Source organism: Anabrus simplex, chromosome 14 (assembly GCF_040414725.1).
Source record: "Anabrus simplex isolate iqAnaSimp1 chromosome 14, ASM4041472v1, whole genome shotgun sequence".
Taxonomy (NCBI): domain Eukaryota; kingdom Metazoa; phylum Arthropoda; class Insecta; order Orthoptera; family Tettigoniidae; genus Anabrus; species Anabrus simplex.
Window position 1 is genome coordinate 6357050 of NC_090278.1, and position 23985 is coordinate 6381034.

General features: G+C 39.7%; 1 protein-coding gene across 1 annotated transcript in view; it reads right to left on the reverse strand.

Moving 5' to 3' along the window:
- Positions 1-4740: 4740 nt before the first annotated feature.
- LOC136885799 (uncharacterized) overlaps positions 4741-23985 on the reverse strand; it is an 87519-nt gene continuing 68274 nt past the window's right edge. Inside the window, exons 4-5 of the mRNA XM_067158533.2 lie at positions 14934-15001; positions 4741-9050 (exon numbers count right to left, since the gene is read on the reverse strand). Coding sequence (XP_067014634.2) covers positions 8687-9050; positions 14934-15001 — 432 coding nt within the window. The 3' untranslated portion in view covers positions 4741-8686. The remainder of the gene's footprint in view (positions 9051-14933; positions 15002-23985) is intronic.

The following is a 23985-nucleotide window of genomic DNA, read 5'->3' on the forward strand; positions in this document are numbered from 1 at the left end:
AAAAGTCCATTCGACACTCCATGTCGTACGATGTCGGCATGTAAAAGATCTCTGGTGACACATTTGGTGTTTACCCGACAAAATTAATTAAATCTCAGCCACAGACGCCCAAGAGAGTTTCGGTTTACTTGGTCTGCCATCTAGTGGGGGCGTAGAGTAAAACGGAACGTCGAAATTGACGAGCAGACAGCCAGATGGCGTCAAATTGAAATGTCTGCACACGGTAGCTGAGGCCATACGATTATTATTATTATTATTATGTCATATTTCATTCCAGCAACTCTCCAATATCATTTCATCTGTCAGTCATTAGTCATTGCCCCAGAGGAGTGCGACATGCTTCGGCAGCTGGCACGATTCCTATCCTTGCTGCTAGATGGGGGCTTCATTACATTCCTGACCCGATCAGATGACTGGATATAGGTTGCGGATTTTCATACAGAAGAATGAAAACAGTAACAGTCTGGAACTAAATAATGCCACCATATTCTTTGTTCCTACAATCCTATCACCAGCAGGATCTAACAAGTCCAGACCAATATTTTATAGCTCTTAACTGTCTTTACCATTCATCTTTAGTGTTATTCAGTATCTGTGGATAATGCTCACCAAATTTACGGCTATGTTGGATGTATAATACCTTCATTTCTTCGTTGTATGAAGACCAGTAACCTCTGGAAATCATGCCAAAAGAAAAAGCAGCTAGAAGCATTTTATATTTGGAGAAACAACCTTATACATAGAGGAAAAACTAGTATTTTGCAGAGTATGCAGTAGTGCATATGAATCTGCCCTCTAGTGATGACAGATTGTTGGTAGCTCCTGGAACGTTGTGCACACGTTGATCTTCACTGAACATTCAAACATATTTCTTCACCATTCCATCCGTCACTGCATTTTCACTATACACCTCACAAACTTGGTGATGAATGTCAGCTAGTTTAATGTTTCGCGAATTCAAGAAACAAATCATGGACCATATCTCAGTCAGCGGGTTGCACTATGGTCTTGAACATTTTAAACACTTGCTAGAAGATATCCACAATATGTGAATGTCTCCAACACTGCATGAGGTGTGTCAGCAATCCACTATGCACGCTTAATATTGAAACTGCAGCGCTGCACCAAAATTACATGGAAACAGTACTTGTTAATAGCAATGGGGAATGTTCACACTCGAGACCGATTCTGCTGTGCTGCAATCTGTGTGACATCCAAGTAACTATGAGCATAAAAATGTTAGTATATCATCAGCAGCTAACGAGTGAAATAAAGTAAACTCGTGTCCTCGCCCCGAGGTGGTGCAGCTCTCTCCATGCACATTCCCAATGGAGGTGAGCTGCATGTAACATTTTAACCACATACCAGTCCTGCCATTCTTAAATTTCTGGCAGTACCAGGAATCGAACCCGGGCCCCCAAGAATGGCATTTTTTTTTTTTTGCTATGGGCTTTACGTCACACCGACACAGATAGGTCTTATGGCGACGATGGGATAGGAAAGGCCTAAGAGTTGGAAAAAAGCGGCTGTGGCCTTAATTAAGGTACAGCCCCAGCATTTGGCGGGTGTGAAAATGGGAAACCATGGAAAAGCATCTTCAGGGCTGCTGTCAGTGGGGTTCAAACCCACTATCTCCCGAATACTGGACACTGGCCGCACTTAAGCAACTGCAGCTATCGAGCTCGGTCAGTCATATACCGAAGTACGATGTGAATACTCTATAACTTTGTAAGAAATTATTTCCTTCGTCACCATGTCGGTAAACACAAGAACGGGTCAAACGAATATTGAAAGTGGGGTCTGATAAATTATGAGCAGGGTTTGGAAGTTGATGAGAAATCCTGTTTTCCTCGCGTGTCCGAGGATGAGGCCTAACATAACGTGTTCATTATGGGTCATCGTAGGCCAGAAAATGGTGGGTTTTATTGTGCTTTTTTGCCTTTTTCAGCTTATTGATCTCTTTTCAAGATCTTAACAGCTTTTTTGCAACTTCGCCTTTTTTCGAGTACATTTGTACTGCCCAGTATCAATTCGAATCGTTAGTTCATCCATCACCTCTTAAACATCTTTCTCTAGCAAATACATATATTTGACCATATATAAAAAGAGAGGAAATTAATGAAAATGAAATGAAATATTTAAAATGAAACTAGACCTTGAAAAAAAAAAAAAATAATAATAACCAAGGGTATCAAATTATGTTAAAAATAAGTGAAATACTGAAAGAAGAAAATGTTGATGTCAGTGTACTTGAAGAGGAATCTCACTTTCTTCAAGTATGAACCCTTAACATCCACTGATGAGGAGAGTAGTTTCTCGATGTTTCGCAACGTGCTGTCTGAAATCCAACGATCCTTTACACTTAAGAACCTGGAGATGACTATTGTGATATACTGCAAAGCCAAGACTAGCGCAAGCACCTGTCAGTGAGAAATGTCAGGATATCTCGAGAGCATTGTCTCCGCATTGTGCAACGAGCAGAGTGTTGTAAGCCTACAGTCAGATGGAGCTGAATGTCGCTCATGCTGAGTATGCTAATAGCCAATCACAAGCCTTCTTCATTCCATAAATACGTATCAGCAAGCGACTAGGAAAGAGAAAGAAATAGAAGAAAGTAACTTGTAAGAGGAGGATACCACACTCAGTTTACTGCATCTGTCGTTTCCAAATTCCAGTGTCTGTAACCCTAGTATGGTTAAGCCAAATAATGATTGCAGTTACACTAATTTAAATTTCTTTCTCCAGGATGTTCATTGGGGGTTCGCTGAATTCATTCTAGAAGGAAAAAAATGCTTCATTTTAAATTCTGCAAGTATTTATTTTAACAAACATCAAAATTCCTTTTTTAAAACTAGAAAGGAAGTAATGAAATTGAAATTAATTTTTTTTTAATGAAACCAGTACTTGAAAAACCCAGGGGGATCAAATTATGTGCAAATAAGTGAAATACTGAAAGGAGAAAATTTTGATGTCTGAAAATATAGTCTAAAAGAAGTATTTCACTCATGTTTTTGCACTGTATGCTGCATATACAGTAAAAATTGCTCAAAGCAGAATCAGAAGGGACCAAAACAATTTTCTGAATTAGACAAATTTCCGCATTACACGAAACATCGGGATTTTGTCTTAAAACACTAATTTTAAATATTATTTAGAGCTTGCCTGTAGTTGCCTATGCATGTCGCTCGGCTATCTAGATTGATGAACATAGTACTGTAGTACACTTATTTGTTACTTATTATTATTATTATTATTATTATTATTACATACAAACACTGTACATACATTATCATAACACTATATTATACTACTTCAGAACCTTGATATAGGATCCTTAAGCTTATTTCCATCATAAAACTCTATACAGTACTTCACAACTCTTAAGCTTTCTTCTGCAGATCAAAGAAAGAAAGAAAGAAAGAAAGAAATTTGTTTCCTCATCTTTCTGCATTCCTGAGCCGAGTGCATTTGTAAGAGTGAAGATGCAACAGCAAATTGATTTACGTCACAATAGCACTGTGGGCATGTTTGTGGGTTCGGATCTTGTTTTGATCTTCATCTGCTTACTCGTCTCCTCCTTCCTTCTCCTATTTAATCGGTTTTCTCACAGCTAGGAGAACTGATCCGAAAATGCGGTGTGTCGTAAATCGTCCATCACTACCTCTGTCTCGCAGGGAACGTTCCTTGCTTGACACAAGCTGGACATTGTCAATGCGTTCTCAAGCACTTCATTTGTTCCACTATCCGCATTGTCATTTTCTCCTAACACGTGTGTCAGTTTGTCCAAACAATGACATTGATCATACCAGCACCAGAAATGCAAAGGACTACATCAGTTCCTTATATTTTCTGCAATGTACAAGTAGATTTGAGAGGATTTTTTCATGTTTCCGTTTCCGTGTTGAGGAGAATCCGCATTATACAAAAGTACGAACATTATAAGGCCGCAAGCTTCGCCAGGACCAAGAAACTAATTCGCAATGGAGAAGTTTCTGCTTTGAACATGTTTAACTGTACCATCAGAATTTTGCATTTTTAAACATTGTATTACTTCATTAAAAATGTAATTAAAACTAAAATTATGAAGGAATTTGGTTTGCATTTTTACATCCTTATTTCCAGTTTTTAGCTCCTTTTTTTTTTTTTTGGATCGGATACCTTTAGCTCTTTTTATAGGTCCTCTTTAGGCAATTTATATGGTCGTCAACTTCCGAGCCCTAAATATGAGTGATAACGATGTACACCTATAGTAGCTGTCGGTTTTTGTACTTCAATCGTGAACTTACCGCTTGCATGCAATGCCAGAATGCACATCCTTTATAATTGTCATACCTAGTGTGTCAATAATACACCTCGCTAGAAATTAATGGCCTAGTCACTTGTTGACATGTATTTATCGAATGTAGAAGGCCCGTGATTGCCTATTAGCATACTTAGCATGAGCAACATTCAGCTCCATCTCCCTGCAGGCCTACAACACGCTGCTTGCCACACAATGCGGTGACAACGCTCTTGAGGTCTCTTAACTTTTCTCACTGACAGGTACCTGTGCTAGTCTTGAGATCCCATCTGAAGCTGCTGGTCGCTACTTACTAAAAAACGCACTTTGTAATTAGTTATGAAAGTTTGTCAACACTGCATTTGTGGGGAAATGGGCTTGGCACTTTTAGCATGGAACTATCCAATTTCAGCTGGCACTCACATTTTACAGGTAGGAAATTAGGAAGAAATACATAAACATTTTACAATATTCAGTGAAATTTATTTAACATACACAAAATATCGAACATGAATGATGCACAATTTTTACAGTACCATAAAAACATAGTTCACAGTATACCATGGATCAAGAAAGACAGTATTGACTAATAGGTAGACACAATTGACATGGCTTTCAAGTCAAGGGAAAGGTTTTATGGGAGGGGGTGGGGGCATTTATCAAGTAAGGAAAGAGAAAGAAATAGAAGAAAGTGACTTGCAAGAGGAGGATACCACATTCAGTTTACAGATTCCATCTAGAAAGAAATCAAAATAAAATGGGAAAAATTACACACACATTCCTCTTCTGAGATATGTCTGCATGCCCTTAAAGAGTAAAATATATGGAAGATGAATATAATTATCACGTGGCCTCAGCTACCATGTGCAATCATTTTCATTTAACACCATCTAGACCAGGCCAGATTAAACGACGCACCAGCTGCACTCCTGACGCGTACAAAGGTGGACTGGTGTCGGGGGGGGGGGGGGGGGGGGGGAGGAGGAAGAGGTTAGCAGTCTGGCCGAGTGACAGCAAAAAAGTCCCTGTCAGTTTTTGAAGAGGTCTAAAACTTGAAATGTTTACGAATGACCTTCCTTACTTTTTGACGAAAATGTATAGGGTGACCCAAAAGTCTCCGTTAACATTTGAGGAGGCAATACTTAACGGAATATTGGAGGTAGGGAGGTAATAATTGACACACATAATTTGCATGACATGGGGTTTTATCAACACCAAAGTAAAGTACACAAAATGACCAACAGATGGCGCTGGACAGCAACACATCAGGTACAAATGGCCATACACGCTTGACATGACATGGGGTTTTATTGACACCAAAAACGAGTACACAAACAGGCCAACAGATGGCGCTGGACAGCAACACATCAGTGATGCCGCCTGAGACCCATGTATGGTATAAAAGGAGCTGTCGTGAGAGAGGGCATCAGATGCGCCTGCAATTGCGGCGTGTCACGCTTGGCTTCTACGGTCCCCCGACCTCAATCTGCGTGATTACTGGTTGTGGGGTTACTTGAAGTAGCAAGTCTACTGCGATCGTCCGACCTCATTAGGGATGCTAAAAGACAACGTCTGACGGCAATTTCTCACTATACCTATGGATATGCTGTACAGTGCAGTTCACAACACTGTCCCTCGATTAGAGGTGTTGTTGATGAATGACAGTCGATATGGTGAGCATATGTTATAAAGAACAGTCTTCCCTAAACCCTGACTGTTATGCTAATTATTGCTTGTGTGTCGTATGAAAAACAGGAACACTGAATGGAACACGTAATGAGACGAGGGAAAACAGATAGGAAAAGGACAATATCAACATCTTCATACACTACGGCCTTCAAATAGATAGACTCTCCCCTCGACAATCCCAGTTCTACACTCGGGTTCTGACGAGCTCATTTATTCTTCACAGATTCATCAAGAGAGCGGGCACCAGCAATCACTAAGGGAGCCTGTTTCTACAGAGCGGACAAAATAAAACTGGCCCAGAAAATATCTATAAGACTGATGCGGAATTGACCCTTGGTAATGAACAGAACTGTCCATCACAGGACATCATGATTTCGATGCACCAATCGGCTGCCGTCACATCTCCCGCGTACAATGCCGTGTCATTACTTGTAAGTGAGAAGAGCCAGACTTGTTTAGCGACTAGTTGAATGCAACACAAAAGGGTGCTCACGATAAAACAGCGCATATTCACTGTCGAGTGTTATGCACCTGAGGAAAACCTGTGTAGAACTGTTTGTGTGAGAGTTTAAAACCGGAAGTGGTTTTGGCAAAATCTCCAGCAAAGTCTGCAATGCAAAACTTAGTGACAAAATAGTGTGAAACGGACTCTGTAGCGAATAAAAACCGCAACTATCCAAAAAGAGTTTGAACATCAAGAAAGAGAAAATGAAAGCTTGGAATAAGTTCGACGAAATCTCAATGCCATTTATCTGTGAAAGTGGGAATTAAGAGGTCTTCGTGCTGAAACATTATCAAAGAGGACCTGCATCTGTATCCCTACTAATTCATTGTTGTGCATGGGTTAAAGCATCCAGACGAACCTTCGCGGTGGTTTCTGAGTGAAGTGGAGTCAGGACTTTCGTCAGTTTTCCATATCTTCAGACAAGACTATTTCCAGGCATCTTCCGTGATGTTCATTAACAGGAGTCAATCCCGCGTCAGTCCTATTGTAAATATTTTTCAGGCAGTTTTATTTTGCCCACCACGTAGATCTTCAATCTTGGTGCTTTCTCAGTCTTTCATCACCTGTATTAATCTTTATCTTCATATCTCCCCATTTCCCCATCTTTATGCAGTTTTTCTTTTATCCTACTGTATTTGCTCATGTAGTCCGGCCCCACGGTGTAGGGGGCAATGCTTCCGCCTGTCACCCGGCGGACCTGGGTTCAATTCCCGGCTGGGTTAGGGTTTTTTAATTGTAATGATTTAATATCCCTGGCCTCGGGACTGGGTGCTTGTGACGTCCTTAACCTTCCTTTCCTCACACACAACATTCCACAATACCGCCATTCCAATTACACGCAGGTTCATACAATATGGTGCCAGTAGGGGCAAAAAATCCACATGGGTTGACGCCCCGAACAAATAGCCTTAAAAAAAAAATTGCTGTCCTCAGGCGGCCTCGGTTTGATTTCCGGTACTGCTAGAAATATAAGAATGGCAGGAGGGCTGGTATGTGGTTGAAATGGCACATGCAGCTCACCTCCACCTCAGGATGAGGACACAAGTTTCTTCTTTCATTACAATCGATGAAAAGCATGCCCATTGCTGATAAGTACTTCTGCAACATCAAAAACACAATTCTGGAAAATCATCTTTTCTCCCCGCTGCATGATTCTTAACTCTTCAGCCTCTTTAATAACTCTTAGGTTTCTCTGCGGCTCTGAAGGAATGATATCTTTTAAGTCTCAAATTTGCACACATTTTACCAACTGTACACTACCATTGTTACAAACTCTGCACGTGTTCCGACGCGGCGTGCCCACGGAATCGAGAGCAGATGTTTGCTGGAAGCGTTACACCTGTCAAATACACAGGGGTCCAGAAAAATGTAGACACTCTTTGACAGTTAATATCTTTGGAATAAAATGACATATCATTGCAATTCTTGCACGGTAGCATAGTCCATTGTTTTCTCAACAGATGATGGTCAAGATAATGGCGCAACAATCTTGGCGCGCATTTTCCAGTAGATGACAGTACAGCAATGAATGAAGTAAGACTGTCGTTTCAGCAACGCAAGACCATATTGAAATGGTACTGGAAGTATGAAAACGTGATGGAGGTACAACGGCAATGGCGTAAAGTGTATGGAATTCAGCCACCAACATGTACAACAATTTATCATATTTGGAATGAATTTGAAGCCAATGGTACTGTTCAGGATGTGCATAACAAAAGGTCTGGCGTCCTATGCGGCTATTACACCGGCAACACTGACAGCCGTAGGTTGGTCAGCAGTATTGACGTCGTTTGGCTGCTAATGGGGGTCACTTTGAACACACAAAATAACCTTACCCCCATGCAAGAATTGTAACGGTATGTCATCTTGATCCATTAATACTGACTATCATAGAGTGTCTACATTTTTCTGGACCCCTCTGCACTGTAACATAGGTTGAAACAAGAGTTTTTACATATGATTCGTACCCCACTTTTGGAAAGAAAATGTGGATGGGGTATGCGTGCAAATACGGTACTTTTCAGCTGAAGATCTAGTTTGTGTTGAACAAAAATAAGGGATTCATAATCTATATTTATATCAGACAAAGTAACTGGTAACTGAAGCAATGGTGTGACAGACAGACAGGCAGACAGACAGACAGTTTACATCATTTACAAGGTTCAACAAATATTACAACAGCTATTGTTTAACAGAATATGGAATGGCAACAATTACTCAATACAGTCCTTACATAGGACTTGCACATGCTCCAAACACAAATACTTGTGACACTTTTTACAAAAATACTTAGTCTTGCGATTTTGCTTGGCAGTGCATTCTTTACACCTCCCCAGCTTTGGTTGCTGCTGCTGCTGTCCTTGGTTTGCTTTCTCAACAATCTGACAAAGTTCTTTAATTCTCTCCATGATAGGGAGGTGAGTCATGGGGGCTCCACTTAGCAACTGCTTTGGCATAAAACCCATGTGCTGCAGGTTCGTTGAATACTCCGGTTGGCTCTTGAAAGGGTCCACTTCGTATCCACCATTTTCTAGAAGCCATTTTATTCTCATTTCTTCGCTTGCTGCATTCTTACTCCTAAAACAAACGAACAAAACTTAGCTCTAATTTTGTATTCTATGCACACACAGTTCAGGATTACCTGCTACGGGATGGAGTAGACCGTACAGCCAGGGACTCAACACCGAGTGCTGGGTGGCGGAAAATAACCCGACTCTCGAAAGGGGGAAGAGGAGCTCCTTTAGTAAGGTACTGGCTCACCAGTGAAGGAAATCAGCAGGCAGAGTCTGTTCTCCAGGTATGAAATGCCTTTGGGTGTGGCTTATGTCTTATGAGTTTATTATTGTTTTAACACTATGGGTACAGGGAAAGAAAAATTTTAGGTTCTTTCCAACACACAGTTCGTACCGGTCCATGGACGCATTCACATATCGCTCTATATGCGATGAGTGCGCTGATTTCATACCGGTTACGGGACTAATACACGATTAGGTTGTGTTGGAATGGATTCTCGTTCATGTTATGAACTGGCATGGATTGGAGTAACACAGTCCAATGAAAGCTGAAATACAAATGGGAAGAGAAAGAAGTATACCACGTTTCTTTGATATTAGCCTCCATATCTCTGTATTTAAACAGAAAATATGAAATAAAATAATAGAATGGGAAAGCTTCTATATGTTTCAGAATTGTCCAAATTCTTCATATTCCATGTTTTCTTTAAGCCCTTTTCATCATAATGAAACACAGCTTCTTCTGAAAAATGCACCGTATTTCAATTATATTGTGTTTATTAACCTGGTAGATTATGTCCCTTTATATAAGACTAGCATAACACAATACATAAATAACTGCCGGTAAAGAAAGATAAGACATTAATTAATGGTACCTAAATAATTTTAATTTAATTTTATTTTTGTGAAAATTCATATTCACTGGATGAAGATTGTAAAAAGTTGTCACCATCCATAATAACCTCAATAACCTAACATCTGATTAAGGTATCGCAAGGAAGAAAGAAGCGAACATCAGGAGGCAATGAAAATGAAATGGCGTATGGCTTTTAGTGCCGGGAGTGTCCGAGGACATGTTTGGCTCGCCAGGTGCAGGTCTTTTGATTTGGCTCCTGTAGGCGACCTGCGCGTCATGATGAAGATGAAATGATGATGAAGACGACACATACACCCAGCCCTCATGCCAGTGAAATTAACCAATGATAGTTAAAATTCCCGACCCTACCGGGAATCGAACCCGGGACCCCTGTGGCCAAAGGCCAGCACGCTAACTGTTTAGCCATGGAGCCAGACATCAGGAGGCAATAATTCAGTGTTTCTCCGCATGTCGCACATGTCACAGAAATGTACGGATCAGTACATGCTGTAGACTGCGTACTGCTTCCGACCGTTAGCGATCGATGCGAAGAGTTAGTTGGAAAGCCTGACTGCAGTACACTAATGAGTACATGAACGCAATTTTGACTATGTTGGAAAGGATTTTTCGTGTTGCGCATGAGCAAAGCGTCCATGTACTGGTACAGGGATTGTATTGGAAAGAACCTTTTAAGATGCTTTTAGTGTTTGGGTAGAACGCGTATATTGCCGAGAATATTTAACTTACAATTATGTTTAATGTCTCAGTTGACAGACAAAAGGCTACCTGAAGAAAAGAAACTGAAAATCTGAAATGCAGTTTTCATGAAATAGCACTTCAAAGTTAAGGCAAAATTTGCACTAAATATGTGACATCACACGCATACGCTGTTATAAAGGTGGTGTTTTGTTGACTCACTGGAGGTTACCTGTCATTGTGAATATATCATGATCAGTTGTAGTATAGAATAAATTTAATAATGGAAAAGAAAGATTTGATTAGGATTCAGCAAAAACGAGCAAAAGAAAGAGTTGAAACGAGAAAAGTGAATGATAAACGAAACTGCGTGGCTCAGACGGTTGAGACGCTGGTCTTCTGACCCGAACTTGGCAGGTTCGATCCTGTCTCAGTCCGGTGGTATTGAAAGGTGCTCAAATACGTCAGCCTCTTGTCGGTAGATTTACCAGCATGTAAAAGTAGTTAGAGGGACATAAAGCCAATAACATTATTTTTATTATTGTTGGCTTTAAGTGCCGGGAGTGTCCAAGGACATGTTCGGTTCGCCAGGTGCAGGTCTTTTGATTTGACTCCCGTTGGCGACCTGCACCTCTTGGTGCTATTCGACAGGAGTGGGCTATGTGCCTGCACCAGGTTTCACCCTCTCCCTTCCACTACCACATACCACATCATTCATTTCATCTCATTAACTCCTCTGATGAGGTTGATGGGAGGAAGGCCACCCGGTCATAAAAGCCCCCCATGACAGATTCATCTCAAATCGAGCCAGACCCCATAGAGAAACAGGACAAGGATTGGACAAACCCAAAACAAATATTTGCATTATGACTTGGAATATAAAAGAATAATTTGTATTAACAGCAAAATAATACTTAATAAAATGTTCAGAACTCAATTTACACACAATTTATGCACACACACACACATCTACACAATGATGAGCAAGTAAATGGAAGCAAACAATAGTTGTAAACAAAAAATGCTGCCTATTTAAATATGGCGGTGAAGCTGATAACTAAACAACGCGTGAAATTTAAATAAATTGTTTTAAAGCGAAAAAGAGGCCATTTGTCAAGTTATTCGAAAATCCGGCTAGATGCTTTTTGTGCCATTAAAAAGAAGACATGTCCAGGAAAACAAAGGTGTATTGCATCCCTATACCTAGCCCACCATACAACCATTTTGCTAAAAGACAGCCATCTCTAATTCAACTGGTCAACGTTTCCACGTCTGTCAATGCCTACTATTTCTGTCTCTCCCTCCTTCTACACTCACCTGCCATCGTGTTCGTCCCATTATAAGTGTTCCTTTCTTATTCCCCCCGCCCCACCACCACCACCTCTCTTTCTCTCTGACCTGATTTGATTCTTGTTTGTTTCTTTTGAATACAGACATATTTAAAACCATGTAAAGCGACAGAGATGCACTTTCTGCGAGGGATCTTGGGTAAAATGAGGAGGGACAATGATTGGGGATTGTTGTTTAAAGAGGCCTAACATCTAGGTCATCAGCACCCCAATGGTACAAAATGAAATGAAATGTAATGACAATTTATACTCAAAATCATCTACTGACCAGAATTCACAACGTGATGATGAAGAATGAATGGATGAATAGGAATTGTATTTGTCATGTAGCAATACTAATCAAAAGTAGCATAGACTCACTGTGTTCCACACATTATAGTACTACTCACAATTATTGTATGCCACACAGGTAACGTAGACCTAACGTGTTTCTCACATAATGGCGCCACTCACAGGCAATGAAAACCCATGGTGTTCCTCACACAGTGGGTACTAATCACAGGCAATGCAGACCCACGGTGTCGCTCATATAGAGGTACTAATTACAGGTACTGTAAAACCGCAGTGAACCACTCTCTGCTGCTACTAATCACAAACCTACTGTGTACCTAACAGAGTGGTACTACTCGCAAGTAAAGGCGTCCCATAGCGTTCCCCGCATGATGGTACTAATCACAAGTCGTTTCTATGTTCTAATACAATCATCCCTTGGTCGCCCCTTTTAGTCACTTCTTACGACAGGTACGGGGTACCGTGTATGTATTCTTTGTCTGCGTCCCCACCCACAGGGGGTGAGGAGGGACAAGATAAGAAATGAAACAATATGAAACACGCTAAAGACCAACCCCCTAAAAGAAACTATGCTGAAATGTTTCAGCCACATCGAAAGAATGGGGCAAGAAAGATTACCAAAAAGAACTCCAGAATGGACAGAATCTGGAAGAAGACTTAAATCAGAGAGGACTACAATGGAAGACAGTGATGAACGATAGACTGTAGGGAAAAAATGCGGAAGATAGGAGGAGTCTCTGTGATCGACCTGCACAAGCAGAAACATATCAGGAAGAATAAGTAGTAGTAGTAAACCACATAAACTTTAAACGACAATATTGAAATATGGTATGAAAATCAGTGGAGAAGAGCAAAAGAATGGTTATGACAAGAGAAGGAAAAAAATTGTTAATATTAGGGAACAAAACCTTGAGGTGGTTAAATATTTCAAATACGAGGTGCATTCAGGTTATTACACCTCTGATTTTTCCCTCAGAACTAAAAAAGGACAAAAACATGCAGTTTGTTATAAAATACAAAATAAAATAAGCGGGCACTTTTTCTCAATGCATGACAGAGAAGGCAGCACTGTATGACACAAAGAACTCTAGCAGCAGTGGCGAGAGTGGGGACAATTACTGATACTTAAAATGGCAAAGTTTTCATTAGGTTTCCCCATTCGCGTGGTGCAACACTGATTGAAATTCATCGCAAGTAATCAGCTTCATTTTCCGTATCAAATTCTAATCACAGAGAGTTACAATAATTGAAAATCTTCCACAATTTTGATACTTTTTATTTGCTTTTTAGCAAATTATTATTTGTAAACAGTACATGTTTCGTTCTCACTTGGGAACATCTTCAGCTGTTGTTAAACTTAGGTGAATCGCTAAGTTTCTGAACACGTTATTTGCAAGTACATTGATCCTCTTAAAGACTACTTGAATACAAATTAAAATAATGTGAAAACAATGTGGGGGTTAATGGGTTAATGAAATGAGACTGGATGATTACATAGTTGGTCAGCTTAAAAACGATATCTATTCATTGGAACAGTTGTTAAAAGTTTCACTTTGTTACATTAAAAATGTCTGTCTTCCGGTTAAAAGGTTTTTTTTTTTTTTGCTAGGGGCTTTACGTCGCATCGACACAGATAGGTCTTATGGCGACGATGGGATGGGAAAGGCCTAGGAATGGGAAGGAAGCGGCCATGGCCTTAATTAAGGTACAGCCCCAGCATTTGCCTGCTGTGAAAATGGGAAACCACGGAAAACCATCTTCAGGACTGCCGATAGTGGGATTCGAACCTACTATCTCCCGGATGCAAGCTCACAGCCGCGCGCCTCTACGCGCATGGCCAACTCGCCCGGTAGGTTAAAAGGTTTTAAAAATGACTGGTTTCATGACACTGTTCAAATTATTGTTGAATGTTTTTTTCTTTCACTCCTTCCAGGTAGGCTGTTATTTATTATAAGCTTACTTAACGTGCCCTAAATTGAGTCTAATGCGGAACTCTGAAGCTGATTGCTAGTCAATTTTTGGGAAGGGAGCTTCGTCTCAATTTCTTACTGTTGTTAGACTCCAATTCTACTGTGACCCTGGAGGGGGAACGGGCAGAGACTTGGACACTGACAGCAAGAGATAAGAGTAAAATTCAATCCAGTGAGACAAACTTCCTGAGGAGTATGGTAGAAAAGGCAAGGAGAGACAGAGTAAGAAATGTTGAGGTCAGAAAAGAAATAGGGGTAGGAAAACTGAGTGATAGGATGAAGAAGAATAAATTCAGATGGTTTGGACATGTTATCAGGAAGGAGGAGAAGAGGAATAGCAAAACAAGTGTAGGAGGCTGATGGAGGGCAACAGGGAGATCCAGAGCAAGACGGATAAACTGTCGAGAACAGTATAAGAAAAAGAAGACAAATGGAATACAATTACTGAAAAGGAGTGGTGGAAGGAGAGGCAACGATGGAGAAGTAGCATCAACACCCGGACCTGGCAACAAGGGGAAATGATCCATGTATTGTACATAACATCTAATTTTATGTATGTGTGTAGGAAACATTTTATATGCACATGGTGTTTGTCTTTTTTCACTAGGACTCTTATATTTCTCTTGTCACAATTGTGGTATATAACATACATACATACATACATACATACATTATAGACTGCTATGCCTTTCAGCGTTCAGTCTGCAAGCGTCTGAGAATTTAATAAACATCACCACAATCCTCGATATATAACAGCTCTTAAATAAAAATGAAAAAGAACTTACTGCACATCTTCTGCAAAATTTTCAGTCTTAATATTGAGTTCTTCTGATGTGACTACTCCACTCGATTCCTTAAAGAAAAGAGCAAACCATTAGGAAATTTTGTTAAAAAAAACAAACAAAAAGAACCTTAAAACAATGTAGTGCTCAAGTGTCTTCATTTGCGGGTTTACAATGCCAATGATATAATCAAGCCATTAGATACACATAACAGGACAACAACAGAGTATTACACCACCTTGCATTCCATGCTAGACAGGAGAGGAGCGAGGAAGGACTGCTGAAGGACTTTGTTAAGGTAAGTTGCAAAATTCAAGTATTTAAGTATTTAAACACAAGTTAAACATAAATGTTCATATATTTCTAAATATTTTCGACTACAATTTGATAGAATCTCATGATGCTCTTTCAAGAATAAAATATGCCATTCTATTTTTAATTAACCTTCCAATAGGAGTGCCCTCTGAAAGTTCATGAACAGTCATGCTTATGTGAGAGATACTCGCCTAGATTTATCTCACTGCCGGCCATAAAAATGAGAGGTCTAAGATGACAGACTACATGTTTATATACAATAATGCATATATTAATATTTTCAATAGAGAAAATCATTACAACAAGGAGATAACTCCAGCTAATTAAAACAGGCCGAAAAGTATCTTAATCTCAATGGCATCTGTTTCCTGTGCGCCTCGCAAGCAAACATAATTGCTGCGAATGGAGCACACATACTTGTACGATCTGTTGATCATACACACAGAGAAAAGGCAAGTGCACATTCCTTTTCAGCCAGTTCCAAGAGTGTAAAACTGTAGCACTTTTCTTTTCAACAGCTGTATAACATTCAGTACCAGTCTTTTCATCCCCATCGTCGTCACCAGATTCAACACTTTGGTCTGATTCAGAATTACCTTCTTGTTCTGACATATGTTCTTTTTGTTCTCAGCTACATCGAACCATCTCAAGTGTCCTGTGAATCGGAGTGGCTAACTATCCGAACTCCAAACCAGCTGAGAGCAATTAAGAAGACAACTACCGTGTGGCGGTCCTCTTTCCGGCCTTCACAGAGAGAGGCCATAGTTTTGTGTAGGCTGAGGATAGGTCATGGACGATCTACGCACTCTTACCTTGTAAAGAGGCAGTGTGTTCTTGCGGTGCTGACTTCGTGGTCCACATCCTTACAGAGTGCGGCGATCTCTCTTTTCTAATAAGGAGACTCGGCCTGAAGGAGATACTCAAACGCATACTAGCTGATGACGTGACGACTGCTAATATCGTCATTAGCTTTATGTGTGACAGTGGATTAATCAAGGATATGTAAATTTTTGAGTGTTATGTTACTTACGTTCCCTTTTCATTCATTAGTGACCATTTTGGCTTAGATTCATACAATAATTTTTGTTTTATTTGTAATTCATTTTAAAATTTCTTCATTGAATAAATAATTGTGTTTCATTTTAAATTTATTTTCCACTTAACTTATCAGAGAGGATGATTACCTCATTGTACTTGCTCTTAAAGGGGGCCAAAGGGGTAGTATGTGGTCCTGTGGGTTCACTTCTTGCTGGTGGAAGTGTACTAATAAAACATAGGAAATGCCATTTATTCCTACCAAGTCCGATACATGCATATCCACGCCGTGGCCCCTGGGCAACGGGTACACCGCTAAGTCATGTAAGGGCGAAAAAGCGAGTTCCCGATGCTTCAAATGGGGATCCACCAGCTAAGGGAGACAACCCCGAAAGAAAACATCGGCCCTCCAGGATTGCTGGGGGTTGGCATTGGACTGACACCCCAATCTGTAAAAAAACTCTTGTTACGAAATCTGAAGAAGAAATAACCGGCCTGACCGCAAACGTGTAAAGGTCTTGAGAATTGGTTCGTGGAATGTTTTGAGTGGGCAGGGCAAGTGTTATGTGCTAATATTTAATGCAGTACCAGAAGGAACCAGAAAAGTTCGCAGACCAAAGTTAAGGTGGGAAGAAAGGGTGAGAGAGGATATAAAGATAATTGGAATCAAGAATTGGAGGAGCTCTGCACTTAACAGGAGAGAATGGGGAAAACTTCTTCAGAAGGCCAAGGCCCACAAAGGGCTGTCGTGCCAGTGATGATGATGATGACTTGCTCTTACAACAAAAATCACCGCTACCACTATGCACTTCTTCATCTGTTTCACTTGTATCCATATCTTCCCAATCACTTTCTTCAGTAAGGAGTGCTTCCTTCAAGGCTTAAGAATTGCTGAGATTAAAAGTTCTCTGATAACTCGGCATATAAACAAAAAAAGGAACGATGAGTCACACCAATAGTCGTGCGTATCTCATACATACATACATACATACATACATACATACATACATACATACATACATACATACATACATTTAAAGTTAAAAATTTCATTGTGTCGTATTGAAGAATATTACAGTTAAAATTGAAATAATTGATAAAGAGATTCAACCTATTCAATACAAAAGAATAAGAAATGTAGTGAATTACATTCTTATTTAATAATAAGTAGAAGTGGTACCGGTTTCGACCCTAGTCCAGGTCATCATCAGCCGATTAAAACATGAAAAACAATGCATAGGAAAAGGAAATAAAAGATCAAGTACACTCCGGATCAGTAGAAGAGGCGATATAAAAATGAACGGGGTAGACACTGTAAAATTCAGAAGTAGTAAAAAGTAAATCACTTAAAAGAAAACAGTTCTAAGAATTCTATAGGAGCACAATTACTTATTCAATTATATTGAATTATATTTATCTACTTACTTTCCCGCCACCAAAGAAAATTACTGGATCATCAAGCTATTCTCCACTTTACTTTGGTGTTTGAAACTACAGTGCCTGATGTTAAATATATTGCGCTGATCACCGGGAGCTGGCAAGTTACTTCAATAGATCTACTCATCTTCAACTACTGCACGATTATGGATCTTCGTATGTGTTCGATTATGATATGACTTTGTGCCTGACAGTGTTTAAAAATTAGGTAATTTAACCGTTCTCCGCTATTCATAAACATTATAAGACTTTGCCTAACACTGCGTGTGCCATACTGCCGCTCAGAAAATTACGCACCGTTTTCTTTTAAGTGACTTACTTTTTACTTCTTCTGAATTTTACAGCGTCTACCCCGTTCATTTTTATATAGCCTCTTCTAGTGATCTGGAGTGTACTTGATCTTTTATTTCCTTTTCCTATGCATTTTTTTCATGTTTTAATCGGCTGATGATGACCTGGACTAGGGTCGAAACCGGTACCACTTCTACTTATTAGTAAATAAGAATGTAATTCATTACATTTCTTATTCTTTTGTATTGAATAGGTTGAATCTCTTTATCAATTATTTCAATTTTAACTGTACATACATACATACGATACCCGTTTTCAAAGCTATTTTAATAAAAGTCATGATAAACTAAACATGTCACAAAAATTTTGATGTATAAGGAATATATTTTATGCTACATTGAAATCTAAATAAGAAATTAGGAAAAGGAAAACTTACCACTTTTTTATACATTTTAATTTATTCTTCCACCTAATCAATACATAGTTTATATCATCGAATAGTACTATTTTAGGCTGTTCATTGCAGCCATCCTCAGCTTTTTACCATAAATTATTAGGAGAACACAGTATCATTAAAATCAAATGGGGATGAATTTCATAAGTTAAGATTACAAAAAACAAAACACACCTATCACAAATTCACACATTTAACACTTGGAGCAATGGTCTTGTGGATTTGGGTTCCAAAATGAGACTATAGTCGGTCACAGAATTTATACAACTCGATATTTAAAGATAATTCAGTGTAGCTGCATTCAAACCGGCACTTAATAAAATGAAAGTGACAAAAATGTCATTGTCTAATAATCCCGCAAGAGAATCATTATAAAAGTAAGAATATTAAGAAGACACTATCATTTTTAAAAAGGAAATTATCCCGGTATTCATGCAGATAAAATCTATTAATTGTTATGTACATGCTGACTACTGTATAAATAAAAATTTCAATCTTCTTTAAGTTATAATTAATGAAGGATATCCTGACGTTTTGAAAAGCAAGTAGCTTTATGGTCCATAAGGGCGTTAACAGGGGATATCTAAAATTTACTGCATATATATCTGCCACATAGGTAGAGATTCTAGCGCCAACAATGTACTCACTATAGACTTGAAAGTTTGAAAGTGGACTCGTTCAGAAGAATTTACTGCGCCATGGTATGGCCATTCCGCCCTTGCATTTTTCGTGCACAAGCCTCACAATTTCATTTTCGACTTCTTTAAAGCGTCCTATGCCATTAGTAGATGAATAAGTTTGAGTGGCGTCTTTAAAAGTAGGAAAGATCACAATATGAAGATAAATTGGAATTCAAGAGGACAAACTGGGGCAAATATTCATTTATAGGAAGGAGAGTTAGGGATTGGAATAACTTACTAAGGGAGATGTTCAATAAATTTCCAATTTCTTTGAAATCATTTAAGAAAAGGCTAGGAAAATTAGATAGGGAATCTGCCACCTGGGCGACTGCCCTAAATGCAGATCAGTATTGATTGATTGATGTCCTTGTTGCGGACCACTGAATGCATCTTTTGTACAGTACACATTTTTTTTAGCTATCTTTGTCTTTGCGCTGAAGCCAAATATTGACTTTAGTTACGCCTGAGCCATATTTTCTTATGACTGCACAATTATTCTATATTTCCGACTGTTTAATAACCATTAACTTAAAATTGGCATCATAATATCAACAGGAACCCGTTGAAAATTTGCCGGCAATACCTGTTCCACGTATCTTTACGATCATCCATCACGAAAATATTCCTAAAACTTAATTTTATTAAGTCAGGTACAGTAGACGCGTTATAACTCCGCCACTTAGCAGCCATAGCCTTTCTAAGAATTTGAAGGCTAGCATGTTTTGATGCCATTTTGCACATCTGAGAAACGTTTTTGTAGAGGCTAATAGAATGTCATTCACTCTTCACTATTTCCCGAGATCCAGTGACGTTAACACACAGGCACTGCACAACCGGTTGCCACGGCTAGCTATCTATTATAAAGATGCAGTCGTTTATTGTCAACTAATTTTGTGTGTGCGTGCGCGTGCAGGGTTGAAAAGAAGCAGCGTGGTTAGCGCGGTAGTTGCCAGTGGTATTCATTACTGTTAGGGCGCGAATGAAAGACAACTCTTCATTTTTCGCATGAGATTCTGAGGGAAAGAAACGTAGTCTTGGATTCGGAGAAATAAGTTATCACTCCAGAGTTTTTTTCTTCAAATGGCGTCACCTAACCTAACCTAACCGTATATGTGTCATGAAAACATATTTGAAATGCTTGTAGAGAAATGAATTATCCTCGCTAAAAATTTACATGTGAATAGCCTTTCCCAAATTTAACTAGACGAGAGAAAATATGAACTATCCTCTAAAATCAGTGATGTACTCTGGCATATCTTGAGGTGAATCACATTCTTACTTAATTTCAGTAAATAACATTAAAATTAAGAGATCGTTTACTTCAGCCATTATTTTTAAGAAGTTAACAACTGCTATCGGCCACGTTATTTACGCATTTATTACGAAAACTTGTTATCCTCTTCCATTTTGAATTTTCTTTAGAGAACAGCAGTTGTTGGATATTAGTAATCGACTCCAACATCGCCTTCGAATGTCGACGAGAGAGCTCGCAAATGCACATAGTGAGAAAACTATACCGTACAAAAGATGATCGATCGCATTTTGTGCCAAAGGTTTCAGTTTCCTTATTCAACAGCGTCACCTATCCTAACTTAACCGTACTATACATTTGATGAAAATATACTTCAAGCGTCAGTAGAGAAATTATAATCTTCTCGCTATAAATTTACAAGACAATAACCCTTCCGTAATTTAACCAGAAGCGAGAAAATATAATTTAACCTCCGAAATCTATTATGCACTCTGCCATATCTCGAGGTGTTTCTCCTTTTTTACTTAATTGCAGTATTTAGCATTAAAATTAAGCGATCGTTTAGTCAGCCTTTATTTTTAACGAGTTGAGAACTGTTATCGGACAAATTATTTACGAATTTATAACAAAAATATGTTCTCTTTCATTTCGAATATTATTTATGGAACAGCAGTCGACGGGTATTAATAAACGACTCCGACATCGCCTTCGAATGTCGTCGAGAGAACTCGCTAGTGGACATAGCGAGGAAACGATACCGAAGATAATCGATTGCATGCAACATAATCGCTGGGGTGCATAAATATCGGCAACGGAAAAATCGTGCACGCTTAATCGCTTGTAATAATGGATGCGTCAATGATAGGACTCTCGCTGTAACCGAAGGATAATACACAGTTTAATATAGGAATTTTGAAGGGACAGTAAAACATTGTCGGTATAACGGGGTTCTCGTTATATGTCGTCCTCGCTATAGCGGACTTCTACTGCATTAGACTTACTAATCGTTATTATCATTTCCTGTAAAATTCACATTTTGTCGCTTACGATACTTTGCCTTTCCAGGGACAATATGTAAAACACAAATTTCACTCACTTCTTTGCTGTAAACATAACAGAATATAATTTTACCAACCGATGTGAAATGGGGAAACTGTTCAATTAAAGACAACTTGGAAGCTGACACTCTCGGCATAATCCACACACTGAAAAAACTGACAAGTGAAATGTTCGTGCATAATGAAATGAGTTTTGTTTCCAGCATGTCAATGGACACCGTCTCCCGGACTACAGGCGTGTACTGTGGGAGACCTTTAAGGACTGCCAGGCAGTGTGATTTAGAGCTTGCTGATTTTAAGACTCTTGTTTGTAACCTGCTTTTAAGGCTTTCATTTGTATATTATTTTGAGACTATACTCTTCAAGATAATGAAAATGAATCACCAAATATTTTAGTTTCTCGGAAGAAATTAAAAGCAATTAATTGATTTAGGAATAAAAAATAGGAATGAGAGGAATATAGCCAAATATACACAGAGTGGCCAAAAGTAACGGGAGGGGGTGTCCCATTAGAAAATGTGCCGTGCATGACCCCTGAGTGTTGCGGCTCGCTGTGGCGACCAGTGTCGTGAAGATGGCAACAAGGGCGAGTTAACCGACTTTGAACATAGGATGATCATCGGCGCACGGGTCATAGCATTGCGAACATTACATGCGAATTCGGGTTTCCAAGGTTGACAGTGTCGAGGGTGGATCTTCAATATCGCAAAGAGTATATTACCATCTGTATAAACTGTCGCACAGGAAGAACACAGGTGTTTAAACAAACGGACATCACGTCACCTCTGCAGAACCATACTGGGTGCTTGACGGGCTACTGTGAGTCAGATCACATCCCAGTTGAATGTTGGGACTCAGGAACCCATTTCTACCAAGCAACTGCACCGCATAGGCTTCACCACCCGAAAACCAACTTGTGTCCCTTTGCCGAAACCTAGACCCAGAGCTCGACAACATGCATAGGACCGCGAACGTCAGCAATGGACCATGGAACAGTGGCGGCGTGTGGTATGGTCTGATGAATCCCGGTTCCAATTGTATCGAGCTGATGGGCGCACAAGTGTGTGGCGTATACCCCATGAAGCTATGGATCCTGCATGTCAACGTTGTGTCCAAGTGGAAGGTGGCTCAGTTCTGGTCTGGGTGGCGTTTTTCATGGTCGCAATTAGGCCCCGTTGTCCGGCTGCAGGGAGCGCTGACAGGTGCACATTATGTGGACTTTCTTTTCAGACCATCTGCTTCCCTTTCTGGCCCTAGAGTACCCTAATGGAGATGCCATGTTTCAACCGTACAAGGCGCCATGTCACTGCTCTGTGGTGGCACACAGGTGGTTGGAGGAGCACCCCAGTGAAGTTACGACCATGGATTGGCCCTCCAGATCCCCCAATCTTAATCCAACCCAGCATTTATGGGATGCTGTTGATGCTGGTGTACGCTCCATGAACCCTGCACCAACTACACAAGATCAATTTTGGGTTGCAGTTTAAGATGCGTGGGGTCCATATCCCTCCAGAACGATTCCAACACCTTTTAGAGTTGATGCCTTGCCATATTGCTGCCGTTTAGAGGGCTTGCGGAGGAGTAACTTGTTCTTAACACCACATCAAGTGTCTTCCCTTGACTTTTGGCCACTCAGTGTATGTTCTAACATAAATTTGGGCATTTTTAGGCACTATAGGACCACCATTTTTAACCTTATAAATACATGAAAAGAAAAAATATAACTTCATTTTAAGTTATCTCATCAAGAACATAATAGGTTTTTGCTTGAAATCCAAGGTCTAAGTAATAACCAACCTTAAAATATTGGCATGCTATATGATTCACGAGTAGAGGTCTGTGCAAACTTTAATAAGGAGGACAGTGGAAATGGCCTTTAAACTGTGCCATGGTACATACAAGTCAAGATCATCTCCTTCCAGGCAAAACTGAGGCACTACTGCACAGCAGTCAGGCCAGAATGACTCAATGCTACAGAGACACTGGTCAAAATAAACTATTCCACAACTGAGAAAAGGGAAAGTTTCTCAGGAAAATTCTAGGCTCCAAGGAAGTGCCCATTCATATATTGTACAGTACCATGGAAATTAATAGGAACAATGTATTTTTCTGCAATTTTTCCCAATGGTTGGCAACAGTTTGCTAAACATTTCTTATTTTTAGATATTACGTTCTCTATGCATCCTTCACACTGTTATTCACTGGCAATTAATCATGTAAGGCACTCTTTGTCTCAGTTGCCCCCTGCAGTAACAAGATTACTAAAACAGATATTTCCAGTTCTCTGCAGCCATTCTACTGGACCGATTTGCTTCACTCTTTCTTTTTATTCCCTCCAGAATTATCTTCCGGGGAATCATCAGGCACTGATACGTCTTCACTCAACTTTGAGTGATCCTAAAATCAAATCATTAAAAGACCACTGCAATAATTGGTGGCGAAGGCTTGCTCTAGCCCACAATACAGTCTTGGGTTTCATACAGTTAAGGAGCAATAAGCAATATTGTTACATGCCAGCCCTGTCGTAGTCACT